Source organism: Chrysochloris asiatica, unplaced genomic scaffold (assembly GCF_000296735.1).
Source record: "Chrysochloris asiatica unplaced genomic scaffold, ChrAsi1.0 scaffold00003, whole genome shotgun sequence".
NCBI lineage: Eukaryota > Metazoa > Chordata > Mammalia > Afrosoricida > Chrysochloridae > Chrysochloris > Chrysochloris asiatica.
This window is the reverse complement of record NW_006408521.1, coordinates 8,530,304-8,554,522: the sequence shown is the minus strand read 5'-3', so window position 1 is coordinate 8,554,522 and position 24,219 is coordinate 8,530,304. Positions and strand designations below refer to the sequence as shown.

The following is a 24,219-nucleotide window of genomic DNA, read 5'->3' as shown; positions in this document are numbered from 1 at the left end:
ATGTGTAATCAGAGTCCTTGTGTGGCTTTGTGGGTTAATGTGTTGGACTGCAAGGTTGTTTTGAACCGCAAGGTCGGCAGTTCAAGCTCACCAGCCACTCCATGGAAAGCCTATACAGGTTGCTATGAGTCCGAATCAACTTGATGGCACTTAGCAACAGCAACAGTGTATGATCTAGTCTAATGACTGTGTGGGTCATAAGAAACTGTGAATAACATTGCAAAAAATGGGAATTGCAGACAACTGTGCTCGTGAAGAACCTGTGCATTTACCAAAAGGCAGTCATTCTAACACAACAAGGGGGAACGGGTGTGTGTGTGTGGGGGGGTTAGAATCAGGACAGGTGTGTGTCAGGATTTTATTTTCAAGATTTATTGGTTGTTTATTTTGTAACTTTTTATTATGAATTGAGTGAAGATCTAAAGAGTAGATCATCAGTTTTATGTTCAACATATCTTGTACTTTGCATCATTACAATGATTGCAATCACCCCCATGTGCCAACAGTATTTACCTCTATTCACTTTATTGCATCTCTCCCTCTTGTACATTGTCATCCATGTTAACATGTGTCTGCCTCCAGCCTGTGAATGATTTTCCCTCCTCCCACCCCCCATAGCCATCAAAGGTTGTTCCTTTTATTAAGAAAACGTTTTCTTAACTTTTTACAACGTAAGTCTCATATATTTGTCCTTTTGCGATTGACTAATTCCAGTCAGCATAATGTCTGCCAGGTTCATCCATGTTGTCTTTCACCATACTTAGTATATATGATGAACAAATTATCCAAAAAGCTTAACTATATAAAGAAGCATGATGGGGTGGTGGTTATGTGCTGTGGAGTGAGTTCCAACTCATAGAGACCCTATACAGGGTTTCCAAGGCTGTAAATCTTCACGGGAGCAGAAAGCTTCATCTTTCTCCTGCGGAATGGCTGGTAGTTTTGAACTGCTGACCTTGAGATTAGCAGGCCAATTTGAAACCACTGTGCTACCAGAGTTCCTTATTAAAAAAAAAAAAAAGTAACCTACTACAAGTGGTTGGACTTGATCTATGCTTTTGGATGCCATATGACAAAGGAGCAGACAAACCTCTACAGTGAGGATCATTACCATCCCCTTGGTATACAGGGTTGACAATGATGGGCAACTTAGACATTGGCTACCCAAAATGGGGGGCTACAAAGGCAAGAAGTGACTGGCTTACAAGCTTTCAATAGGGAACCTAGCTGCAGAGGATGCAGGGAAAGGTAGAATTGCCACTGAATTGTTTCCAACCTGTCTGGATGGAAAAGGGGATAGGACTCTCGTGGTTCAATAGCAAATGATTGCTGTCAGGTCTGACAGTGAGTGTTGGAAAGGTAAATGTAAATGTTTGGTAACAAAAGGAGAGGAGTGGCTGATTTTGCAGTACTAGGTGGCGACAAGATGGCTAAACGTACCAAGAAGGTCGGAATCGTCAGTTAATATGGGACCCGTTATGGCGCCTCCCTCAGGAAAATGGTGAAGAAAATTGAAATCAGCCAGCATGCCAAGTACACTTGTTTCTTCTGCGACAAAACCAAAATGAAGAGATGAGCTGTGGGGCTCTGGTACTGTGGTTCCTGTATGAAAACGGTGGCTGGTGGTGCCTGGACCGACAACACCACCTGCCCAGTCACAGTAAAGTCCGCCATAGAAGACTGAAGGAACTGAAAGACCAGTAGAAGCTCCACCACGTAAACCTTTCTAGCCTGTAATAAATGGGTTAATTTATATAACAAAAATAAATAAATAAAGTGTTAAGAAACAAAGATGCCACTTTGAGGACTAAGGTGACAGTATTTTCAGTTGCTTCATAGAAATGTGAAAGTTGTACAAAGAATCAGGAAAACTGAAAAAGAATAGGTGCTTTTTGATTATGTTGTTGGGGAAGAATATTGAATGTACCCTCAGAGAATGAAAAAAATCTGTCCTGAAGGAAGTACAGCCAGAATACTCCTTTGAAGAGAGGATGTTAATACTTTATCTCTCATACTTTGGATCTGTCCATGGAGAAGGATATCATTTTTGATAAAGTAGTTGTTGTTAAGTGCCATCGCATTGGTCCCACCCAGTAGTGAGTCAGTGAAAAGGAGAAAATGGATTGACAGAGTGACGGAGATCATTGCTGTGGGCTCAGACATAGCAATGATTGTGAGGGTGGTGTAGGACCAGGCAGTGTTTGTTCTTTTGTTGCTTAAGGTGAAACTGAAGCAATAACTCCTTACAGCAACAACAATCTAACATTTCAATTATTAGAATGATTCAAAGCATATGTTAATGTTTTCTACTAAAGATCTGTGTATAGGCCAAGAAGCAATCCATTAAAACAGAACAAGGGGATACTAAATAGTTTAAAGTCAGGAAAGATGTGCATCTGGGTTGTATTCATTCACCATGGTTATCCAATCTGTGTGCGAAGCAGATAATCCAAGAAGCTGGATTATATGAAGAATTTAACATTAGGATTGGAGGAAGACTCATTAACAATCTGCAGTATGCAGTAAAATGAAGAGGACTTAAAATACTTACTGATAAAGATCAAAGACCACAGCTTTTGGTGTATGGGTTGCACCTCACTATAAAAAAAAAAAAACAAAAAGTTCTCACAATGGGACCAATCAATAACATCATAATAAATGGAGAAGAGATCAGATTTGTCAAAGACTTCATTTTGCTTGGGTCCACTATCAAGACTTCTGGAAGCAACAGTCAAGAAATTAAATTACGTTTTGCATAAGGCAAATCAAAAATGCAAAAATGGATGCATTTGAATTATGGTGTTGAAGAAAACAACAACACATTAAAAGTAGAGTGGACTGCCAGAAAAACAAACAAATCTGTGTTGGAAGAGTTAGAACCTGAGTGCTCCTCAGAAGCCAACATGATCACATTTTGCGTTTCATACTTTGGACAGATTTTCGGGAAGGACCAGTACCTGAAGAAGGACATCATGCTTAGTAGAGAGTCCAAATAGGAAGATCCCCAACAGATGGATTGGCACAGTAGCAGCAGCAGTGGGCTCAAGCATTGCAACAGTTGTGAGAATGGCAATTGTTAAGAAACAATTGTTAAAAAAGGACTGGGTAAGATAGTACCCATTTGACCTAGTCTCTATGGCTTGATAATCAGAACTTGACTAGAGGAAGATAAAAAAACAATATTTTTTGATAAAGGAAATGAGGATAAATTGCTTCAATTTGAGGAACTTCATCTATTTTCATGGATGTAGTAGCTCAAAATACCAACAGAGAGGGAAGGATCTTCACATCAAGTATCAATACTATATTCCCTCTGTATATAGAATAGAGAGGGATGGGCAACTTAGACACTGGCTACTTAAAATGAGGGACAATAAAGGCACAGAGTGGCAGGCTTAGAAGTTTTCAAGAGGGAGTTTAGTTTAAGAGTATAGGGGGAAAGAAAGAGTCCCCACTGAATAGCTGTCATCTTGTCTAGATGGGTTTGGAGAAAAGAAATGGGGATAAGATTCGTAAGATTGAATAGTGAATAATTGTTTTCATGACTAATTGGGACTGTCACAATTGTAAAGGTAGAAATTTTGTAACAAACACGGGGGAGTAGTTAATCTTCCAATCCAGAAACAGGAACCTAGGACCATCAAGGGAGAAGAGCACAAGCAGAATGCAGGACCCTATCCAGAGAGGCAGCGACACCAGAAATGGTGGCAGAGATGGGGACATGGAGAGAGGGAGCAGCTGAGGACTCTAGATTCATGGGAAGAAAGGGACTGAGAGCTGGGGGCCAGGAGGCAGGCTTGCATAATGTGCCCTTTGGTGGTTTAAATTATTTGTTTTTTAAAGAGCTAAAATGAATAGAGAGAAATACTGTTAACTGATGATACATGGAGGGCATTATAATCATTGTAATGAAACAAAGTATATAATTTGTTGAATGTAAAACTGATGATCTGCCCTGTAAACTTTCACTCAATTTACAATAATAATAATTTAAAAAATGGACTGGACAGCGTTTTTTCCTGTTGTGCATAGGGTCACTATGAGTTGGAACCGACTCTATGGCACCTAAAAACAACTAACAATCTTAAAGTTCTTCAGAGACCACAGTTAGCAAATCATATATGTCTCAACTTCTTGTCATTTATTGTTCTGGATGGACTTGTAAAATAATGAGTGACCATCCCCATCCATTTTCTTTGATGTCAGCTGTTTTGTGGAGCTTTGATTACCTAACAGATGGTATCTATTAAAAGCATTTCACAGAAAATTCTTCTGATTTCAAAATAAGTTTGCTTCACAGATTTAATAATTAGGAATAAATTTGTACAGGTTACATTATACTATAGATTTATACAATCACTGATCATGTGGTAGAGTCCTGGTGTGTCACTGTAGGTTAAATACTGGATCGCTAACCACAAGGTTGGCAGTTCAAATCCACCATATGCTCCTCAGAAACCCTGTACAGAATCACTTTGAGTCAAAACTGACTTGATCACACCTACCAACATTGATTATTACTCATTGTAAAGAATGAATTTATTTGTTACAATCTGTCATTCAGATTTATTGTAAGTCGATTAAACATTTTGATTAGCTTTTAATTTGAGTCCATCAGTAAGCATAATTGACCCTCTCATTCTTCCCATGAAATTGTTACATTACTCATTCCCAAAGAGTGTGTAAGAGCTTCTCTCTTGCTTGTTATAATTGAAATGCCATAGCTGTCAGGGCATAATTTATTATTTCAAAAAGCTTTATAGGACAAGTGGTTTATTTCTTTAAATTGTTGATAAAACAAGCTTTCATTTCTGTTTTAGATCAATTTAGATTGTCATTTCCAATTCTAGTGGTAATTTTTCATATTGAGTTACTTTAATGCTGTGCTTTGTGACTGCTTTTCAAAACAGTGCATTTAAAAATCCACAAATTACCTACATCAAATGTTTAGTGATAAGACAGTACATAGCTGGTAAACATTTTGTGTGAATATATTGTACTGATTTCTTACCTAACATGGAAACAGATTTGAAACAAGGATTTTATTTAATTTTTAAAGTCATTTGCATATTTCTTTATACATGTCGTTGTTGTTAAGTTTCGTGGAGTCTGTTCTGACCCATAGCCACCCTGTATAGGGTTTCCAATTAGCGACTGGTGAGCTGGAACCACCGACGTTGTGGTTCAAACTGACTTTGCAGTCCAGTGCATTAACCCTCAGCACCACACCAGGACTCAAAGAGTTGTTGAAGGAATGGTAAACCAGTATTGTTGTTGTTGTTAATTGACATCAAGTTGGTTCCGACCCATAGTGACCCTCTATAGGGTTTCCAAGGAGCAACTTGGTGAGCTTGAACCACCGACCTTGCAGTTTAAACTGCTTTGCAGTCTGGTGCATTTACCCTCAGCTCCACACCAGGAAACCTCTAAATTCCAAAATGGCTCAGGCCCAGAAAAACCTTGAAACAAATGAACAGAGTTGTCAAGAACTGAAGACCCAAACATGAACAGTTCTTGGTCTTTTACATCATAATGGAGGTGGCAAGCAGAATTTTGATGGTAGGTGATGAAATGGCAATTTTTGCATCTGTATTTGACAGGCAAATATACTTTTCTTGGCTTAATTAAGGGCAAAAAAATGAAGGGGGGACTTTCAAGGCATTTCTTTCATGTCTTTTTTCAGTGTTGTTGTTAAGTGCTGTCAAATTGGTTTTGACTCATAGTGACTCTGTATAGGGTTTCTGAGGAGTTGGTGGTAGGTTTGAACTTCCGACCTAGCAGTTAGCAGTCCAGTGCTTACGTACTCTGACCTCTGCCAAGGATAGCTTCAAACCAGTGGGCTGTTGTGGCCTAAGGCATGCACTTCGTCCCTTAATATGCAAGCAGCTCTTTTCAAATCATGTTTCTCTTGTTCTTACAAATTCACTGCTGTTCCATAACAGTGCTGAGCAGAAATACCAGAATCTTAGTTATGATCAGAGTTACCGCGTTAGTATCAACAGAAATAGATATTATGACTTACTGAATAGTATTTCAGAAGAAAGGTATTATTTTTGAAGGGACAGGTAATTATGGCAGTAACAAGTAAGGCAACATTAGTAGTTGAAATGAAGACTATACCTTTTGGGATAACACTATGTTTTTTTGTTTTTTTTTAAAAACCTGTTTCTTAGGTGGCTGCTTTAAGTCTGATACAATTAAAAAAAAAAATCCAGCCATATTTCACTGTCCAATTAGGTTTTATGTCTCAATTTTGAGAGGAAGCAATGCTATAAAGTAAAATGTCATCATGAAAGCAAGTTTCAGGGCTGTCCTCTGTTGCACACTAGCAAATAACCAGCTGTGAGCTTGTCTCTCCTGTTAAAACACAGCCACCTCAAGAGCTGATGTTCACACTAATAATGTTCCTGAATTACCATAAAACAATTCAGTGACGTTCACTGGTTGAGAAAGGAAATAGAATATAGTGTGTCTCTTTAAGGCATTCTGTGAAAAAAAACAACAACCAGTTAAAGCAGAAAGATTCTGCCCTGTAACATAAGGATTTAGCCTTAGACGCCAGGTCTTTTTTTCTTTATCATTACTTCATAAGATAAATAAATATATGTATATATATTATATATAGGAAGGAGTCCTGGTGTGACACTGTAGGATAAACACTTGACTGCAAGGTTGGTTTGAATCACAAGGTAGGCAGTTCAAACCCACCAGCCACTCCTTGAAAACCCTATACAGGGTAGCTATAAGTCAGCACCTACTCGACAGCACTTAACAATATGTATGTTAAATATAAAATACATGCACATACTAATAATGAAAAAGAGAGACAAAGAGAGAAAGCTTACCTAAGTATTATAAATTAGCTAATGGATTTGTTGTTGTTAAGTGCCGTTGAGTCAGTTCCGACCCATAGCGACCCTGTACAGGGTTTCTGAGGCTGTAAATCTTTACGGGAGTAGAAAGCCTCATCTTTCTCCCGCGGAGCAGCTGGTAGTTTCGAACCGCTGACCTTAAGGCTTGCAGCCCGATTCGTAACCACTACGCTACCAGGATAATCTGCTTCAGTTACCTTTCTGTTCCAGTTATCTATACTTCCTACTTTTCTTTTCCTACTAATAAGAAGTAGTTCTTCCTACTTATAAAAAGCCAGTTGTATAATGAATAGATATGGTCCGTCTGGCTAACGTAGACACTTCACCAACAGAAGAATAATTTATAATAAGATTGTTATTTTTCATTTCCAAAGAGAACATTAATTTTAATCACATTCTCATGAAGCATATCTGCAATATTTAGAAAAAAAACAAACAAACAAAAACAAGTATGAACTCATAAGCTTGTCCTTTAAAAACCAAAGCCTGGGCAGACAGGGCTTAAATCTGCATTCTCTGTCCAGTCCCGTGCTTTAATTCTGTGCCTTTTCAGATTGCTAGTGGGCTGAGTCCTGGTGTGATGTAGCAGGTTAATGCGCTGGACTGCAAGGTTAGTTTGAACTGCAAGGTCAGTAGTTCAAACTCACCAGCTGCTCCTGGAAACCCTATACAGGGTCGCTATAAGTCAGAACTGACTTGATGGCACAACAGTGGCTGGTAAGAGGAAGTCTGTAAGTATCTGAAGTGGACTTACTTGTCTGAGAGACTGGGGGAACCTGTGAGTCTGTGGCCTTTAGATTTTCTGGAAACTCTCCTCAGGAGATCAACTTTCCGCCAAACATTAGGCCTATAAGGGGATGAATAATACCAGAGAGGAATGCATGCTTTAGAATAATCAACAGTATTTGCCCCAGAACAAAGCTGAGAAGGCAGGAAGGGGCAGAAAATAAGGATGAATGGAAAAAGGAAACACAGGGAGGAAGTGGGAAGAATATTGTTACACACTGTGGCTTGCAACCTGTGTCATGAAACAAAATGTCTATAAATTGCCGAACGGAAAAGTAATTTGCTTGGTAACCTTTCATCCAAACCCCAATAAAAAGTTAAAAATAAGTAAGTGAAATACAGTGTGTGATTGGACTCTTCACCCCTTTCAGGAAGTTAGATTTCACTAGCACACTCAAAAGGGCAAGTAGGTACCTGCTTACGCCGATTCTTGAATGCTTTAGAACTTGCACTGCGGTGTCAATCAAGTGCCACACAGCCAGCATGTCATTGGGTCTGTGGTTACATTGTGGCACCGGAATAGTGGTGGGATGAGAACATTTTGGGAGAAATTATTTCCTCACACACTTTCCACTCCATTTTCTGTATCTCAGAGGTTCATTTGAAGATTCTACAACCAGATTCTACACAGCATGTGTGGTGGAGGCTTTTGCCTATCTGCATTCCAAAGGAATCATTTACAGGGACCTCAAGCCGGAAAACCTCATACTAGATCATCGAGGTTATGCCAAACTGGTTAGTACATTTCTCCACATGGTTTCCTTCCTGAACCTTTAAAATGTTGGTTAATAGAGCTGTGTTCATTTGCTAACATTAAAATTGTGGGTAACCTTTTCAATTTTAGCTCTTTTTGTCAAAGCAGGTTTTAGTATTACTATTTTCAATCAATTATTTTTGCAATTCATGCAACATAATAAGAGATGAAGTTGGCTATGTTTGAATGAATAATACTTAGTGGAAGCAAGCTTTAATGAACTACGTGCTGACGTGTTCACACAGTACAAGAGCTTCACAGTTCTCTTTCTGGCCAGCTTTCTGCTATCCAAAGGGAATAAGTATTTATAGTATGGAAAACCATAAATAATGTTGGTATTTTCAATTTAACACTGATTCTCATTAGAGAAAATGGTCTTTTCAGGCAATGTCCATAATGGTCATAATAGTAAATTTGATAAATGCTCTCAAGATTTACAATGGAAAGAAAGTCCTCTTATTAAAAAAAATACATACGTTTTATGGGATTTAGATCTGTAGAATTTTATTTATCATATGGGTTTCTGAGAAAATAACTCAGCTGCATTTAATTGATGTTTTAAGCCAAGTTGTTTTAGTTAAAAAAAAAAAGTAAAGTTTCTAGAAAATAACGGATACACTTTTATTTTATCTCTGTTTATGTCTACCAAGAGAAGAGACCTTCGTTCTATAGCTCTGTTTCTCAGCTCCTTCAACAATAAGATGGCTTCACAAATTATTAATACTAAATTAATTGTTAATTTCATTCGATCAACAAAAATCATACCTGAAGGGATTTCAAGCAGTTTGTGGAAAATTGGAATTGGAAGATAATTGAGTTTTTCCATAAACCGTTTTTCTTTTTTCTATACACTTTTGAAGCCTCTTCATATATTCTAGGAAAAATATTAAGAAGGTACAGCTGATCTTTAGAAAATTTTGAGTAAAACAGACATTTGTTTTTTCAATGCCCCACTTCTATTGGCATAAAAGAATGGAACATGCAAAGTTTTTCTAGAAAGAAGTTTGCTTTATTTTTAATGAATTTCATCTTATGCTCAGATTGCAACTTCTATTAAACTGAGTTTGATCAGAAAAGCTTTGTTTGACTGCAATGTAGTTGATTCCTTATAATAACTTACATCAGAGCTTTATTATTATTATTATTATCATTGTATTCCAGCAAAGTACCTTATTGCTTTTAAGCGTAATCCTAAATGAGAAAAAAATATTTTTTTTTTCTTCATTTGTTTTAAGGTGGACTTTGGTTTTGCAAAGAAAATAGGATTTGGAAAGAAAACATGGACTTTTTGTGGAACTCCAGAGTATGTAGCCCCAGAGATCATCCTGAACAAAGGTCATGACATTTCAGCCGACTATTGGTCCCTGGGAATTCTAATGTATGAACTTCTGACTGGCAGGTACAGACATTGAGAGGGAACTGCTGATAACAACAGACCAGCAAATAGCTGCACACTTCTGCCTTTGTACCTCTGATTAGACCATCTTAAAATGCATTTCAATACATCTCAGCACCAACTATAATTTGTTATACAAATAACTAGAAACTTACAAAGCAAAGTCTAAAATGGGCTAGATGAAAGCAACCCACTGAATATCAACTTTTGGTATCATTGTTGATCATTGTTTACATATACGGAAATTGTGGAATTGATCCAGTGTCTTCCTATGAGATGTTGGAGCCTCGCCACTTAGCCAGTAATGAAACAAGGGAGGTGTTGGCCACATAAAAACATCTTGAGTCAATTGTCTGTAGAAGTGAGATTATCTGTTAGGCAGCTACTGTATCTAAATGAAATATGGATGTTTTGTAGCTTTTAGTGTAATCATGTTATAACCAATAACATCCTAAAAAGATATTGTGGTTACCATGAGATATGAGGCAGATTATAAACTCACAGACCAATAGCTAAGAGAAAAGCTGATAGACAGGAAAGCGAAAGTCAATGAGTAATAGAGTCTTCATGACCTACTGAGTTCAGAAAAGAGGTCTGGGCTTGATCCGGAGGGTTTAAGAGAAGACGAAAGCTCAGTTTAGCCTTAAGGGAAGATTTAGACTTAGAAGTAGAGAACAAATGAAGGAGCATTTCAGGCAAGAGAGTCATGACTTAAATAGAGGGTAAGGAGAGGATATAGACCTGGAGAAGGTTCTTGTAAGAAAATAACGGGATTAACATTAGTCATCTTTCAAGGATTGTAATTGTTGCACTTGAGTATTTAAACTTGATCTAGACAGTGAATTATTAACATTTCTTGACAAAATGGCGTGTGGTTAGCAGTTCAGTGCTTATCCTTAATAGCTACAGTGAAAGCAAGAGAATGACTTAGGTCATTTAGCATCAGGATTCTTTGTGTAGATTCAGGGGATACGTAAAGCACGCAGAAGCGTGCCAGGTGCATTGTTGTTGGTAAGTGTCTTTGAGTTGGTTCCTACTCATAGGGTCCCTATATAGGGTTTTCAAGGAGCAGGTGGTGGGTTTGAACTGTCAGCCTGTGGTTCACAGTCCAGTGCTGATGTTATTGTTAAATGCCATCAAGTAGATTGATGTGAGAGAGCGTGTAGCTGTAGTGTAAACACTGGACGAACTGCAAGGTTGGTTGTTGAAACCCTACGTGAGTTGGAGCTAATTTGATGGCAGCATAAGGTTTTCTTGGCTTTAATCTTTGCAGAAGCAAATTGCCATGGCTTCTTTCTGTGGAGCAAGTGGATGGCTGTGAACTGTCAGCCTTTTTATCAGCAGTGAAGTCCATCATTGTTTGCACCACCAGAAATCCCTAGGAAATGTTAACCAAGTCCTGGTTAAATATTTGATGGCTAAACAAAAGGTTGTCAGTGCAAACCCACCTGCCACTCTGTAGGAGAAAGATCAGGTATTCTGTTCCCATAACAGTTGTTGTTGTTGTTAAGTGCCCTCGAGTGAGTTCTGACTCATAGCGAATGTGTATAGGGTTTATAAGGTGCAGTAGGTGGGTTTGAACCACCAACCTTGTGGTAAACAGCCCAATGCTGATCCTACAGCACCACATCACAACTCTCCCATAAAGATTACAACCTTAAAAACGCCATAAGGCAGTTCTACGCTATATTATGAGGTAAGTCAGAGTCCGCTTGCTGGTTGGAGACCTGGTGTGACACTATAGGGTAAGCACTCAGTCATAAGGTCCATTTGAACTGCAAGGTTGGTAGTTCAGATTCACCAGCCACTCCTCAGAAATCCTATACAGGGTTACTATGAGTCAGAACCGACTTGACAGCACTTAACAACAACAAGGAATCTTGGTGGCTAAAGCCCTCAGCTGCTAACCTAAAGGTTTGCTGTTCGAACCCATCAGTTGTTCTGTGGAAGAAAAACCTGAGTCTGCTTCTGTAAAGATGACAGCCTTTGAAAGGCTATGGGACACTTCTACTTTGCACTATAGGGTGTCTGTGAGTTGGAAACAACTGGATTGTGGGTTTAGGTTTTTGATCTTAACAACAACAGATATGGTTTAGAGTAGGTACATACTAAGAAACAAACAGACACAAAAAACTTCCAAATTTAGATTTCTTAGTCTTTTTTTCTTTACTTTGAGGAGTTTGTATTATTAGTGAAGAAACACATATGAAATTCAACAATCCTTTTAGTTTTACTCCTCTGATAACTTCTAGCAAAATTAAATTGTTAAATACTTTTTATGTTTTAAAGTATATATAATATATATAATCCTACATTAAAGGAGCTCTGGTAGCGTAGTGGTTATGAATCGGGCTGCTAACCTCAGGGACAGCTGTTCAAAACTACCAGCTGTTCCTCAGGAGAAGTAGTTTAAAGACCAGTGTTGATCCTACAGCCCCACACAATATATGTATAAATACATATGTAATATAGGAGTCCTGGTGTCGTGCTATCAGTTAATGTACTGGACTGTAAAGTTGGTTTGAACTACAAGGTTACCAGTTCAAGCTCACTAGTTGCTCCTCTGAAACCCTATGCAGGGTCGCTGTTGGTCGGAACCAACTCGACAGCACTTAACATTTTACATATACATACATACATACATATATATATATATTTGTGTGTGTATGTATATGTATGTTATTGTTGTTGTTAAATGCTGTCGAGTCGGTTCCGACCTGTAATGACCCTGAACACAGTTTCTGAGGCTGTAAATCTTTAAGGGAACAGAAAGCCTCATCTTTCTCCCGTAGAGCAGCTGGTAGTTTCGAACTGCTGACCTTGCGGTTTGCAGTCTGATTTGTAACCACTACACTACCAGAGCTCTATATGTATGTGTGTGTGTGTGTGTATGTATATATATAGACACACACACATATAGTGGGCCTTTATACTTCAATTTGGACTTGATAAATGGGGTGTTAGACATCAGTATGCACAGCACTAGGAGGTGGGAAATTGCTTGGTTGTTAAAGGAGCAGACAGAAGGTCGTTGTGATTGGATCAAGTGAGGGAAGTTGATGATGCTTTGAGTTGGGGGTCATATTACTGATGTCCTTGTAGTCCGTAATTAGGATTTAGAACTTCATCCGAAGTTAATCAGTATGTCATAAAGTGTGAAGAAGGGCTAGCGAACTAGAGGAAAGTGGCATCTGGAATGACCAGGGACAAGAAGAAGGTAAGAAAGAGGTCAGCCAGCAGCACTAAAGAGAAATGACAGGAACAGCAGACAAACTTGACCCGCATGGTGGCTTTGCTAAGATAACCCTTCACATGTTTTGCTATTAATCCAGGTTTTATGCCATATATCACTACTAAAATAAGCTCACAAATAGAATTGTATAGTTTGTGGAACTTAAAAAATTAAGTTTTATTATTTAGAAAATAAAAATAAAATTTCTTTTCCTGTTTTTTTAAAATCTTGTAGCCCACCTTTCTCTGGCCCAGATCCTATGAAAACCTATAACATCATTTTGAGGGGGATTGATATGATAGAATTTCCAAAGAAGATTGCCAAAAATGCTGCTAATTTAATTAAAAAACTATGCAGGTGAGTATTTCCACCACATTACTTTTGAAAAAATTGTAATGTCTACTTTTTTTTTTTTTTTTTTAAAGATTCCTCATCATTTGCTATTTTGTTTACAGGGACAATCCATCCGAAAGATTAGGGAATTTGAAAAATGGAGTGAAAGACATTCAAAAGCACAAGTAAGCATTTTTTCCTTTTTCCTTTAGGTTTAGGAGAGTTCAGAAAATCTGACATGCATTTCCCTAGGGTGTTGTTTTTTAAAAGCAGAAGTTAGTGACTCTATAATTTATAAAATTTGCATATTGTTGTTAGGTGCCTGACATCTATTCTAACTCATAAAGAACCTTTGTGATGAGTAGAACTGCCCTATAAGGTTTTCTAGGATCTCATGGAAGCAGATCACCAGGTCTTTGCTTCTGAGGATGGTCTGTTGTAGTTGTTAAGTGCCATCAAGCCTGTTCCGACTCGTAGCTACCCTCTCCAGGGTTTCCGAGGAGAGGCTGGTGAGTTTGAACCAACATCCTTTTGGTTCAAACTGACATTGTGGTCTAGTGTTTTATCCCACAGCGCCACACCAGGACTCCAGGGATGGTCTATGTGGGCTCAAGACGTCAACCCGTTGGTTAGCAGCCAAGCGCTTAAGCCTTGTATCACTAGGAACATCCAAACAGAGTGTAGGCTAATTATTTTTTTAAAAAATAAGTTGATTTAGATATATCTGACCCTGTATAGTCACTGAAGTCACTAAATTCAACTTCGCCCAGTATACACTAAGTCACACTTTATGTTTTCTAATTTCAGCAGCAACTCACAATAACAAAAGCATAAGGAGGAGCTGTGTCTTCTTTTCTCAAATTCTGTTATCTGTAGGAAAATTAAAAACAAAAACCTTCTACATTATTATGCCTCATTTCCTAGACAAAAGTCAAAATGATTTTTCAACCATTTTTTAATTTAGATAATATAATGGGAGTCTCCTGATGTGGCACTGTAGGATAAGCACTGAACTGCAAACCACAAGGTTGGTGGTTCAAGCCCATGAATTGCTCCTCGGAAACTTTATAGAGAGTCACTATGAGTTGGAACTGACTCCGTGGCACTTTACAACAACAACAGCATCTTAACTATCAGACCTTACCTATGTTGACTGGAGTCCTGGTGTGGTGCTGTGGGCTAATGCGCTGGACTGCAAAAGCCTTTTGAACTGCAAGGTCAGCAGTTCAAGCTCACCAGCAGCTCCTTCGCACCCTATATAGGGTTGCTATGAGTCAGAACCGACGTGAAGGTACTTAACAACAACAACCTATGTTGACTGAATGTTCCAGAGCTAAACTAAGCCCTAATAGCTTTTTCTCTATTAATCTATGTGTGTAATATTCATAGGAAATACACTTTCCCATCAAAGGAACCTATTTACCAAAGCAGCTAAAAATATCTACAAGGTGGAAAGGTCTACTAAGAATGTAATGCAAACATCTGCTACTGGTGAAAACCTTTCAAATGAAAACAAAACAAAAACCCGTAGTATGGTTTGGACCGCATTTTTACAGAGAAGTTATATATGAAATATCTTTTTTTTTTTTTTTATGTAAAGAAAAAAGGGAGAAAACTAGACTACATAAGTGGATACATCGAGACCAATATATAGAGAAAGGTCAAGGTTGGTTAACTGACTCAGTGATAAAGATAGAAAAGTTATTTTTCCCCCTACTTGCATGCCTGATTGACACATTGAAAATGTTTGCTAACTGTATTCCATCAATCATATGTATGTATCTATTGCAATGAGGTTTCAGCTAAGGTGAAATGCTTTTAACTGTCTGCATGTTTTATTTTTGTTTTCCCCACCCTGCTCCTAGATGGTTTGAGGGTTTTAATTGGGAAGGCTTACGAAAAGGCACCTTGACACCTCCCATAATACCAAGTGTAAGTAAACTTTCCGGTTTGTAAATATCTGACACTTGATGGGCTTTTATCAGTCATCAAAGATAGTACTTTTCAAGCTTTATCTTTTGATCAGATTAAAGAAACTATGGATGCGCCACATTAAGATAATGATATATGCTGCTTCAAGATAGATACATTAGGGACAGTTGCTCCATATACATTTTTCATTTGACTTTGCTAGCTATTCATTTTAACACATGCTTTTGCATTTTATGAATTACTGTCCATTTTTATAAATGACTCCTCACTTAGCGACTCTCTCCTTATCCAGCATCTCACACTTAAGACAACATGAGGGAGCATCGAAAAGCTTATGGAAAAATTGCACTATCTTTTCATTCCAATTTTCATAGACTCTTTCATAGTTAAAAATCTGCCATTTGACTATTTTATGCATTAACAACAGACATGTGTCAGTAATGATTGCCTGTGTGTAAGGTGAGAGTAAGGCTGGATGTGATTGTTAAGGTTATCTGTCAACATGGCTCAGTCCTGATTCTCCGTGGTTTTGCATTAGGTAATGATTTCAGTCTGAGCCAGGCAGTGCCATTTCCAGCTCTTCTGGTCAAGAGATTTGGTTGCTATGCAGTGTGCTTGCTGCCCTTGTTTTTAAGAAGAGTGATTTAGTTTCTAGCAGGATGGTTACCCAGAGTCTTTCCTGTTCAGGTTGCCATTCTGGTCCACCCACATTTTTAAAGGTCAAATCTGTGCCAAGTTTTGTTTCATCAGCAATGACTGAATCGGGAGGAACCAGTTTAAAGACCTCCTCATTTATACTTCCCACATAGTTCCTACTCTCTTTGCTCATATTTCTTGATGGTATTTCTAGGCATTATTTTAGTCTATCATCAGTTTCTAAAAGAAAATGATTTTTTTTGACAGTCTCTTTTCCAGATATATCAGGTTTTATTTTAATAAGCCAATTCATTAAGTGAGTTAAGTGTTTACACTGTGTAAGTGGGAAACATTTCAATTTACTACATGCATTTAATACCATAGCTAATTAATAACCTGTGCTACATCATAGTAAGAAACAAAGGAGTGCTTTTGGGTACTGGGCTCTTCATTTCATGCTTCCTTTTTGTAAGACTAACTGAAGACTGCCTGCAAAAACTGCTACCAACTAGTCTTCCCACAGCGCTCTCTTAAGTTAGGTTTTCTGAATCATTGCATTGGCCACACAGAACTCAGACAATATACATGAGTATGTTGGGAATTTAGCAGAGTACAATTCAGGGTCAGAAATGCTCAGGGCACAGTTGTTTGGGACAGCGCCCCCTAAGCCAGGTCCACAGGCTGGCTTCTCTCTGGTTGGGCAATGTTAAAAAAAAAGCTTTCTCAGGGCTGCTGCTAAGCCCATGGGACACATCACTCCACCTTAAACCTCTGCCCAAAGTTACCAGCTCAACTGTTTGCTCTGCAGGCTGGTAAACCCATCAGTCTGTCTTGTGATACAGCTCCTGGTTCCGCTGCTGCTCTGTCTCCTCTGCCACCCACCCGTCTGGTATTAACCGCTTTCTGTCCCTGGGCTGAGGAGGTGCATTGGGCAGGGAGCTCAGGATCCAAAGATGTGCTGCCTTTCTGGGGCTTCTTCTCTGACAGCAGCGAGACCCCCTCCTCGTGTTTCTGAGATGCCTCATTTTAGAGACATTTGAGCTCCAGGTTTTTACAATTACAATAAACTCTGTTAACCACTGACAGCTTGATCAGATCATCCTGTCAGCTTTTTCTCCCACCTTCGTTTAGCTAGATTCAGCAGGGCAAACATCCTGCTTTGTGGGAATTACAAGTCTACGGCGAGAGGAGACATATTCAATAATACACCACTTCACGTTGCTCTTTATACAGAAACATTTTCTCATCTTCTAAGGTGTATTTCTGTCCTTATATTTACATTTATTCACAAGCAAAACAAATATAAAGCATTACCTACATTTCACATTGCAGATGTTTATTGTATGTAAGGAATTTTTATTTTAGAAGAGTAAGAAACTTGGAGGGATAAATTTTAAACTAAACAGAACTATTATCAGGGACTTCTTTTTTTTTTTTTTTTTTTTTAAGGCAGTAGTAGTATTCAATGGGGAGTCCTGGTGCGGCGCTGTGGGCTAATGCGCCAAACCACAAAGCCATTTGAACTGCAGGGTCAGAGGTTCAAGCTCACCAGCTGCTCCTCAGAAACCCTACACAGGGTCGCTATGGGCCAGAACCAACTCTATGGCACTTCACAACAACAATATTCAATGCCAATTTTTTTCCAGAATAAATATTTTTTTAATTATGGGATATAAGAACTAAAGCATTCATCTTCATTGCATTTACTCTTACTGATCTACAGAATACAGAAACTTTTACTTGACTTTACAACTGGCTTTTCATACTTAGAAACACAAAGTCTTTCCTGTGGCCTACAAAGCCCTACAGAACCTAGCTCCTGAGTATTTCACAGCCTCACCTCATTCTAGTGACCTCTCCCCTTTGACAGCAGCCGCACTGGCCTCTTGTTCATTCCAGAGCATTAAGTTCTCTCCCACTTCTGGGAAGGTGTAATGTAACCTCTTTTTGAACTCTTAAATTCTCAGGCTTAAAATAATGCTTTCTCAAACAGACTTTCTTTGATCATGCTACTATACTCTGCGGACACTTTTTATGTTTTCTTTATAGCACTAACCAAGGTTTGTAATTCTACATCAATTTTTCTGACTATTTATTTTAATCATACAATTTATTCTTTACTAGAATAAAGTGATTTCCATAAAGGCAAACTGTGCCTATTTTTAGGCATCACTGTTACCATCAGTACAAAGCATAATTCCTGTTATACAGTAGACACTAAAAAAATAGTCACTGAATGGAGAGTGAATAAACCAGGAGTTGATCCTTATTGTGTGTTTGTTTTCTTTTTTAATCTAGCTTGTGGTTGTACTGAAAAATCAGATGCAAGAAATTCATTTGCTATTCATACTGTCTTGCTTGCAGGTTGCATCACCTACAGACACAAGCAATTTTGACAGCTTCCCTGAGGACAATGATGAACCACCACCGGATGACAACTCAGGATGGGACATAGACTTCTAATGCATTTCTCTGACCTGCTTCTGCCTTGCTGAAGACAGCTTTTTCTGAGACATAGCTGCCAGCATACCTGAGGGAAAGGGGGAAGATTTGTGCTCGGGGTCACCATGATGCCTTTGATCGATGCTGCTCCAGTAACTACAGTGGCATTAGGACTTATTGCTTAGATGACAGTAGTGCGTTTTACCTGTTTTCTGTTTGATTCTAAAATAGCAGTTGACATGGTGGTCCTGAAGCAAAGCCTGTCACCAGTGAAGAGATGTTTTCTGTTGTTGTAATGATCTTGCTTTGCTCTGATTATAATTAGAAAGACAGTAAGAAGTACTTCAATCCAGTATGAGTCTAGAACTTGCTAGAATTATCAGTAAGATCAAAGTACACTATATTGGGTACGATGGATTACTGTGATACAGAACCTGGGCTATTCCTTTTCTTCAAATGAGAATTGTGGGATATATTACTGCAAGCCAGTGTATAGATCGTATGAAAGAGGACCATACATCTGTTGGTCACAGATTCATGTCAAACCAGTGCTAGAAGTTTCACAGTTTTATTTTCCAGTAGTGCTGATGACGAGACTGAATGTTACCTTTTCTTTCTGACAGATTTTAAAAATTGATACGATAAAAGCACAACTGTTATGGATTCTGCTGAGAGCTCTCATCGCAGATATGTATGTGTTTTCACTGAGGATTAGAAAAAGTGCATGATATTTGTTTGTTTCTTCTTGATTAATTGGCATGATAGAGTGGAACACAAAGGAATGAATAAATCCATTTTCATGTTCTTTACAATAGTGTGCTTAAAGATAGTCCTGGAAAGAAATGACTAGCAGCCAATTGGTTTTACTTATTACCCAACATGCCCTCAAACTGAGGCTTAAAATATTCCCTTTTATAAAAATAAACCCTTGACAGTGGGGTGGGGTGGGGCAAGATTAAGACCCATCCAAAAATAAAAATTAAAAAACAACAACGATATAGGTGCTATGTATATCTCTCATCTGTAAATGTCAGTGTCTGAACAGACAACGCAAAATCTAACCATTACACACGTAGCCAGAGAATCAATCATTTTCACTAAATTTGTTAAAACCAAACTCCTGTCAGATTTCACTTATAGGCTTGAGGGAGCAAGGTAGTTTAAAAACCAATTTGAATTAGCTTCTTGTCTTAGGCCTGAACCAAAATGTAAATCAAATAATGAAAGCACAAAGTCAAAGTGATTAAGATCTAGCAGCTAAGGAGCCTTCCGTATGTAAGGTCAGGGAGCAAGACAAGAACCTGACCAGGTGCTGATGATCTATTAGTGAGTGAGCTAGCATGAGTACATGGGTGTGCGCAAGTAGGAAGGGGCCATGCAGGGAACTGATTTCTTAAAAAGAAACTTTAGCTAAATAAGAACAGCGATATTACAATTCTGAAAATTTATACTAGCCTGCAAAGACTAGATTTGGAAACATCAAACTGATTTGCTATTTCATATGTGGAAAAGAATTAATAGTTTAAACGGAGTCCTTTTTTGGCAGGCAGAGTGACTATTAGCTGCTGTAAGGAGCAAGGCTATTTGGAGGTTCTACTGGACGATAGCATCAGACCTGTTTAGGTAAGCACAGCATAATAAGCTGTCATCTGCATTTAGAACTGTGTAGGAATGTGGAATATTGAATAGAGATTTGCTTTTTTCCATTGCACAGTTGTAGCAAAATCAACTACCTGTAGATATTTCTTGGGGGGAGGGGGGAATGAAGTCCCAAAAGATCATCATACCATAGTCAAGAAGGTATATATTGTAATATTTAAAATCTGTTATATTCAAGACCACATTAGCATATAATGTTTTATCAGAATGTACTACTAAAAAAAGCACTGGTAGGATAAAATAGCTAAGGGCAAAAATATACTAAGGGTATCTTTTATGTAATTAGAAAAAAGTTCAATTTAAACTTTGATTCTGAGATGTTTTTGCTACTCTGGTGTTGCTGGAGTTTCCCCCGCTTAAACTCTTTTTCAAAAGTGGTCTAGTCCCCCAAGATAATCTCTTTCTTCTACAGATAATTAAACATACCAACTGAATACCTAAATTTGAATGCCATTTCAGAAGCTTTATATTAACTTCCAAAACTGATCTTTAAAAAATATATTTCCAGCAATTATAATCAAGGTTCAGAAATTTTTATAAATAAACAGTGTGCTTTAGGCATGTTAGAAGTTTGTCTAGGAATTTGCTAGAATATTAAATTTACCTGTAGGATAAGCACTGGACTCCTAATCCAAAGGTCGGTAGTTCAAACCCACTAGCTGATTTCCAGAAACCCTATATAGGGTTGCTATGAGTTGGAACTGACCAAACAGCACTCAACAACAACAACCATTATTATATAAAAGAATCTGCCCCTGCAACTTTTCAGATACCACAAAAGCCCCAAAGATAAACCTTACTGTAGGTTTTGCAACCATGGTTCAAGTCTAAGACAAGTAAGATGTACATGTTCTCTTGAGAAGGAAGAAGTAGCATTCAGCACAGTGTAACTGTAGATTGTTTCTCCCACGGCATCTCTGTTTGTTTCACACGTGGCATTGCATTGAAACGTCTAAAGCAATCACCAGAAAATAAAAGGTGAACTACATCTTCCAAGAAATACTAACAGAAAACATTCATCTAATTTTCAGCATTGAATTTTAAGGATTTCAATCTTGTCTTAATAAAGACACTAGGGCTAAAATTCATGGTCAGTTCATAAAATGCATCTCTCTTTATTTCTGATTTTTTCATGCGCCAGATAAGTTAGAAATGTGCTCACTTGTTTGATTTGTTAACCGACTTTCTTGTTAATACTTCCAGTATGAGAAATAAGGGCTTTCTGTGTGTCTTGACTCACAGGAGAACTGACGTCTGCCATGGAAAGTAGCATCATAATATTTAAGATGGACAGAATACGTTAGAAAAAAATTCTGGATAAATGGTATAAATGAGTTTTATGTTCATAACTTCTTTCACCTTAAGATAGAAATCAGATCCACATGGCATTTAAACACATCTATTTTGATTATTCTTTACATGTGATAATTTTATACATATAATTATGGGAAGTGCGTGTGAATTACGCATGCATAATTACATAAACTCATCTATTGAATTCTTATTTCATTTCTAAATGACTGAACTGATGGTGAACTTAAATTTAAAGAAGTCAGCTATAATATTGAGAACAAGGACATTAGAATCGATTTCATACAGTAGAGGTAATCTGTGCATTATCCATAATGTTTTATTTTGCAATAGGACCACAGACAAATATTTATGTAAATAGATATTTTTGTGTGATATTTGTGGTACATAAAACTTTTTTTTAGTGTTTCACAGCATTATTATTTCATTTTATTTGTATTGGATAATGTTTTTAGGTCCAAGTAGACTTGAATTAATGTCATTATTGTCAGTATTATTGAAAGTTACGTAAGTCAACTGTACTGTTATTCATCTGTCCCATAGTTTAGAACATGACCTGGCTATCTGGCATTGTTGCAAGTGCCTTAAATTCATGGCATCCTATTTAAAAAACAAACAAACAAATTTGGTGTTATGCTGCATGACAGAGACAAACACACCTCAAAATGTTGTCCTTTCTTAGCTTGCTGCGTTTTACAGTTCTTTCTGCTAACAATTTATAAGCCTTTATTATATAATACTGATGAATTAATTACAGAAATGATGAAGTTGTTCTCTTATTTCTGTTCAGTGTACCAGAGCTGTGTATCTGTTAATGAGATACAGCATCATTTCTGTGAAATGTATAAATGTATGTGCAGGTCAAATTAATATATGACATACTATCAGTCTGTATACAGGTATTCCTGTTTTGCTAAGCTGTGCAGATTCAGTTTAAAAAATAGTGCAGTCTAGTTCTAACGTATCTCGTTTATCAGACTCCATTAACAATGGTTCAAATGGAAAATTGGAAACTTGACTGCTACCCACAGCTCATTCTGAAACCAATGATGAAAAAGTACTTTGGTGCACCACTCAACAAAACAGGATGCTTTCTCTGAGTTCTTGTATATGCAAATCATTTATGAAGCAAGTTTTCAACAGAACTAGAAAGTTAGACATTGAAAGTGTGTTGTTAGCCCTCCGCTTTGCCTGCCCATGCATCAAAAGACAGAGCTCTGAGACATTGGCGAGGACTCAGTAGTTTGGGCTTTCCAAGTAAAGGGACATTTCTTTAAGTATCATCTATTAGATTGATTTCAATGTATGATGTTTTTAAACTTGTCAGTTCTTTTGTATCCTCACAGCTGTGGTTATTTGTCCTCTTACAATTTGTTCTACATGAAAGAGTCCTTTGTTAGTCAGATGCAACAACTGTCTTCAAATGGTCGTTGACCACTTGCACTCTTTTGATGTAGATTAAAAACTTTTTCATAAACTTATCCTGCTTTGATTTGCTCTGTATTTTTCCTGCAGCTGTAATTGCCGAGTGCCTGTTGTATACTTTATAGAGTTGAAATAAAAAGAAATAATTACTTTTGAACTTAGTTGATGTTTAATTCCAGACAAGATTCAAAAGTAGAAGAATTGGTATATTATACTAGAATTGAAATGCCATGTAGAAAATAACTGATAACCCAAGCATTCTTCATGAAACAATATGAGTGTGGCACTGTGGGCTAATGTGTCAGACTGCAAAGTCATTTGAACTGCAAGGTCGGTGGTTCAGGCTCACCAGCTGCTCCTTGGAAAACCCTATACAGGGTTGCTATGGGTCGGAATCAACTCAACAGCACTAAACAACAACAACAATATAAAATTAATACAGCAGCTTAAAGAATTCATTGAGGATAGTATCATGCCATCCAATGTGAACAGTAAAGTAAGTACAGATAACCCACAGAAACCCCAAAATTAGCAATCCCCTGTGGACCACTGTGACCACCATCACCTCTGAAATACACAAATCATTAATAGAATAATTCTAATATTATTTAATATGAAACCAGTTTCTTGACTTTTCATCTAAAATTTGTCCACTTGATCCCTCTGTTAAGTTTTCTATGCATAAAGAATATAGATTTAGAGAATAATATCATTGCAGTAAACACAGATTTCCAAAACTCTGGTAAACACATTTCTTCCTATATCCCTTTATTACGGAGGCAGCAATGGTTCACAAATTATAATTGGCTTCAAAGTGAGCATTTTCTCAATGCGCTCGCCTTTGTGTTGACATCACACTGTCAGTGGGTTGAAAACTTAAAATTAAGTCTAGCTAACAATCTCAATATAGGGTTTTCAACCTATGATGCTGAGGAGCGGCTGGTGAGCTTGAACCGCCAGCTTTGCAATTCAAACTGACCTTGTGGTTCAGTGTTTATCCTACAGTGCCACACCAGGACACCTATCTCAGATTTGTTGTTGTTAGGTGCCATTGAGTCAGTACCGACTCATACTGAACCTACGTACAACAGAATGAAACACTGCCTGGTATTACGCCAACCTCATAATTGTATCTACACATGGGTTCATTGCTGTTGCCACTGTGTCTGTCCATCTTGTTGGGGGTCTTCCTCTTTTTCTCTGACCCTCCACCTTACCAAAATGATATCCTTCTCCAGTGACTGGTCCCTCCTGACAATATGTCCGAAGCATGAGAGATGAAGTCTGGCCATCTTGGCTTCCAATGAGCATTCCGGCTGTACTTCTTCCAACACAGATTGATTTGTTCTTTTGGTAGTCCATGGTACTTTTAATATTCTCCTCCAGCGCCATAACTCAAATGCATCTATTTTTCTACGGTCTTTCTTATTCACTGTCCAAC

General features: G+C 37.8%; 1 protein-coding gene across 2 annotated transcripts in view; it reads left to right on the top strand.

The window, feature by feature from the left end:
* The window catches only part of PRKG1 (protein kinase, cGMP-dependent, type I), a 1,720,113-nt gene extending 1,700,523 nt beyond the window's left edge, over positions 1 to 19,590 (top strand). The window contains exons 13-18 of one of the 2 annotated variants that reach the window (XM_006831109.1): positions 8,252 to 8,393; positions 9,648 to 9,811; positions 13,275 to 13,397; positions 13,496 to 13,558; positions 15,239 to 15,305; positions 18,306 to 19,590. In XM_006831109.1, the coding sequence (XP_006831172.1) occupies positions 8,252 to 8,393; positions 9,648 to 9,811; positions 13,275 to 13,397; positions 13,496 to 13,558; positions 15,239 to 15,305; positions 18,306 to 18,404 (658 nt within the window). In that variant the 3' untranslated portion in view covers positions 18,405 to 19,590. The remainder of the gene's footprint in view (positions 1 to 8,251; positions 8,394 to 9,647; positions 9,812 to 13,274; positions 13,398 to 13,495; positions 13,559 to 15,238; positions 15,306 to 18,305) is intronic. The other variant, XM_006831110.1, reaches the window with a different exon arrangement.
* Positions 19,591 to 24,219: the final 4,629 nt, after the last annotated feature.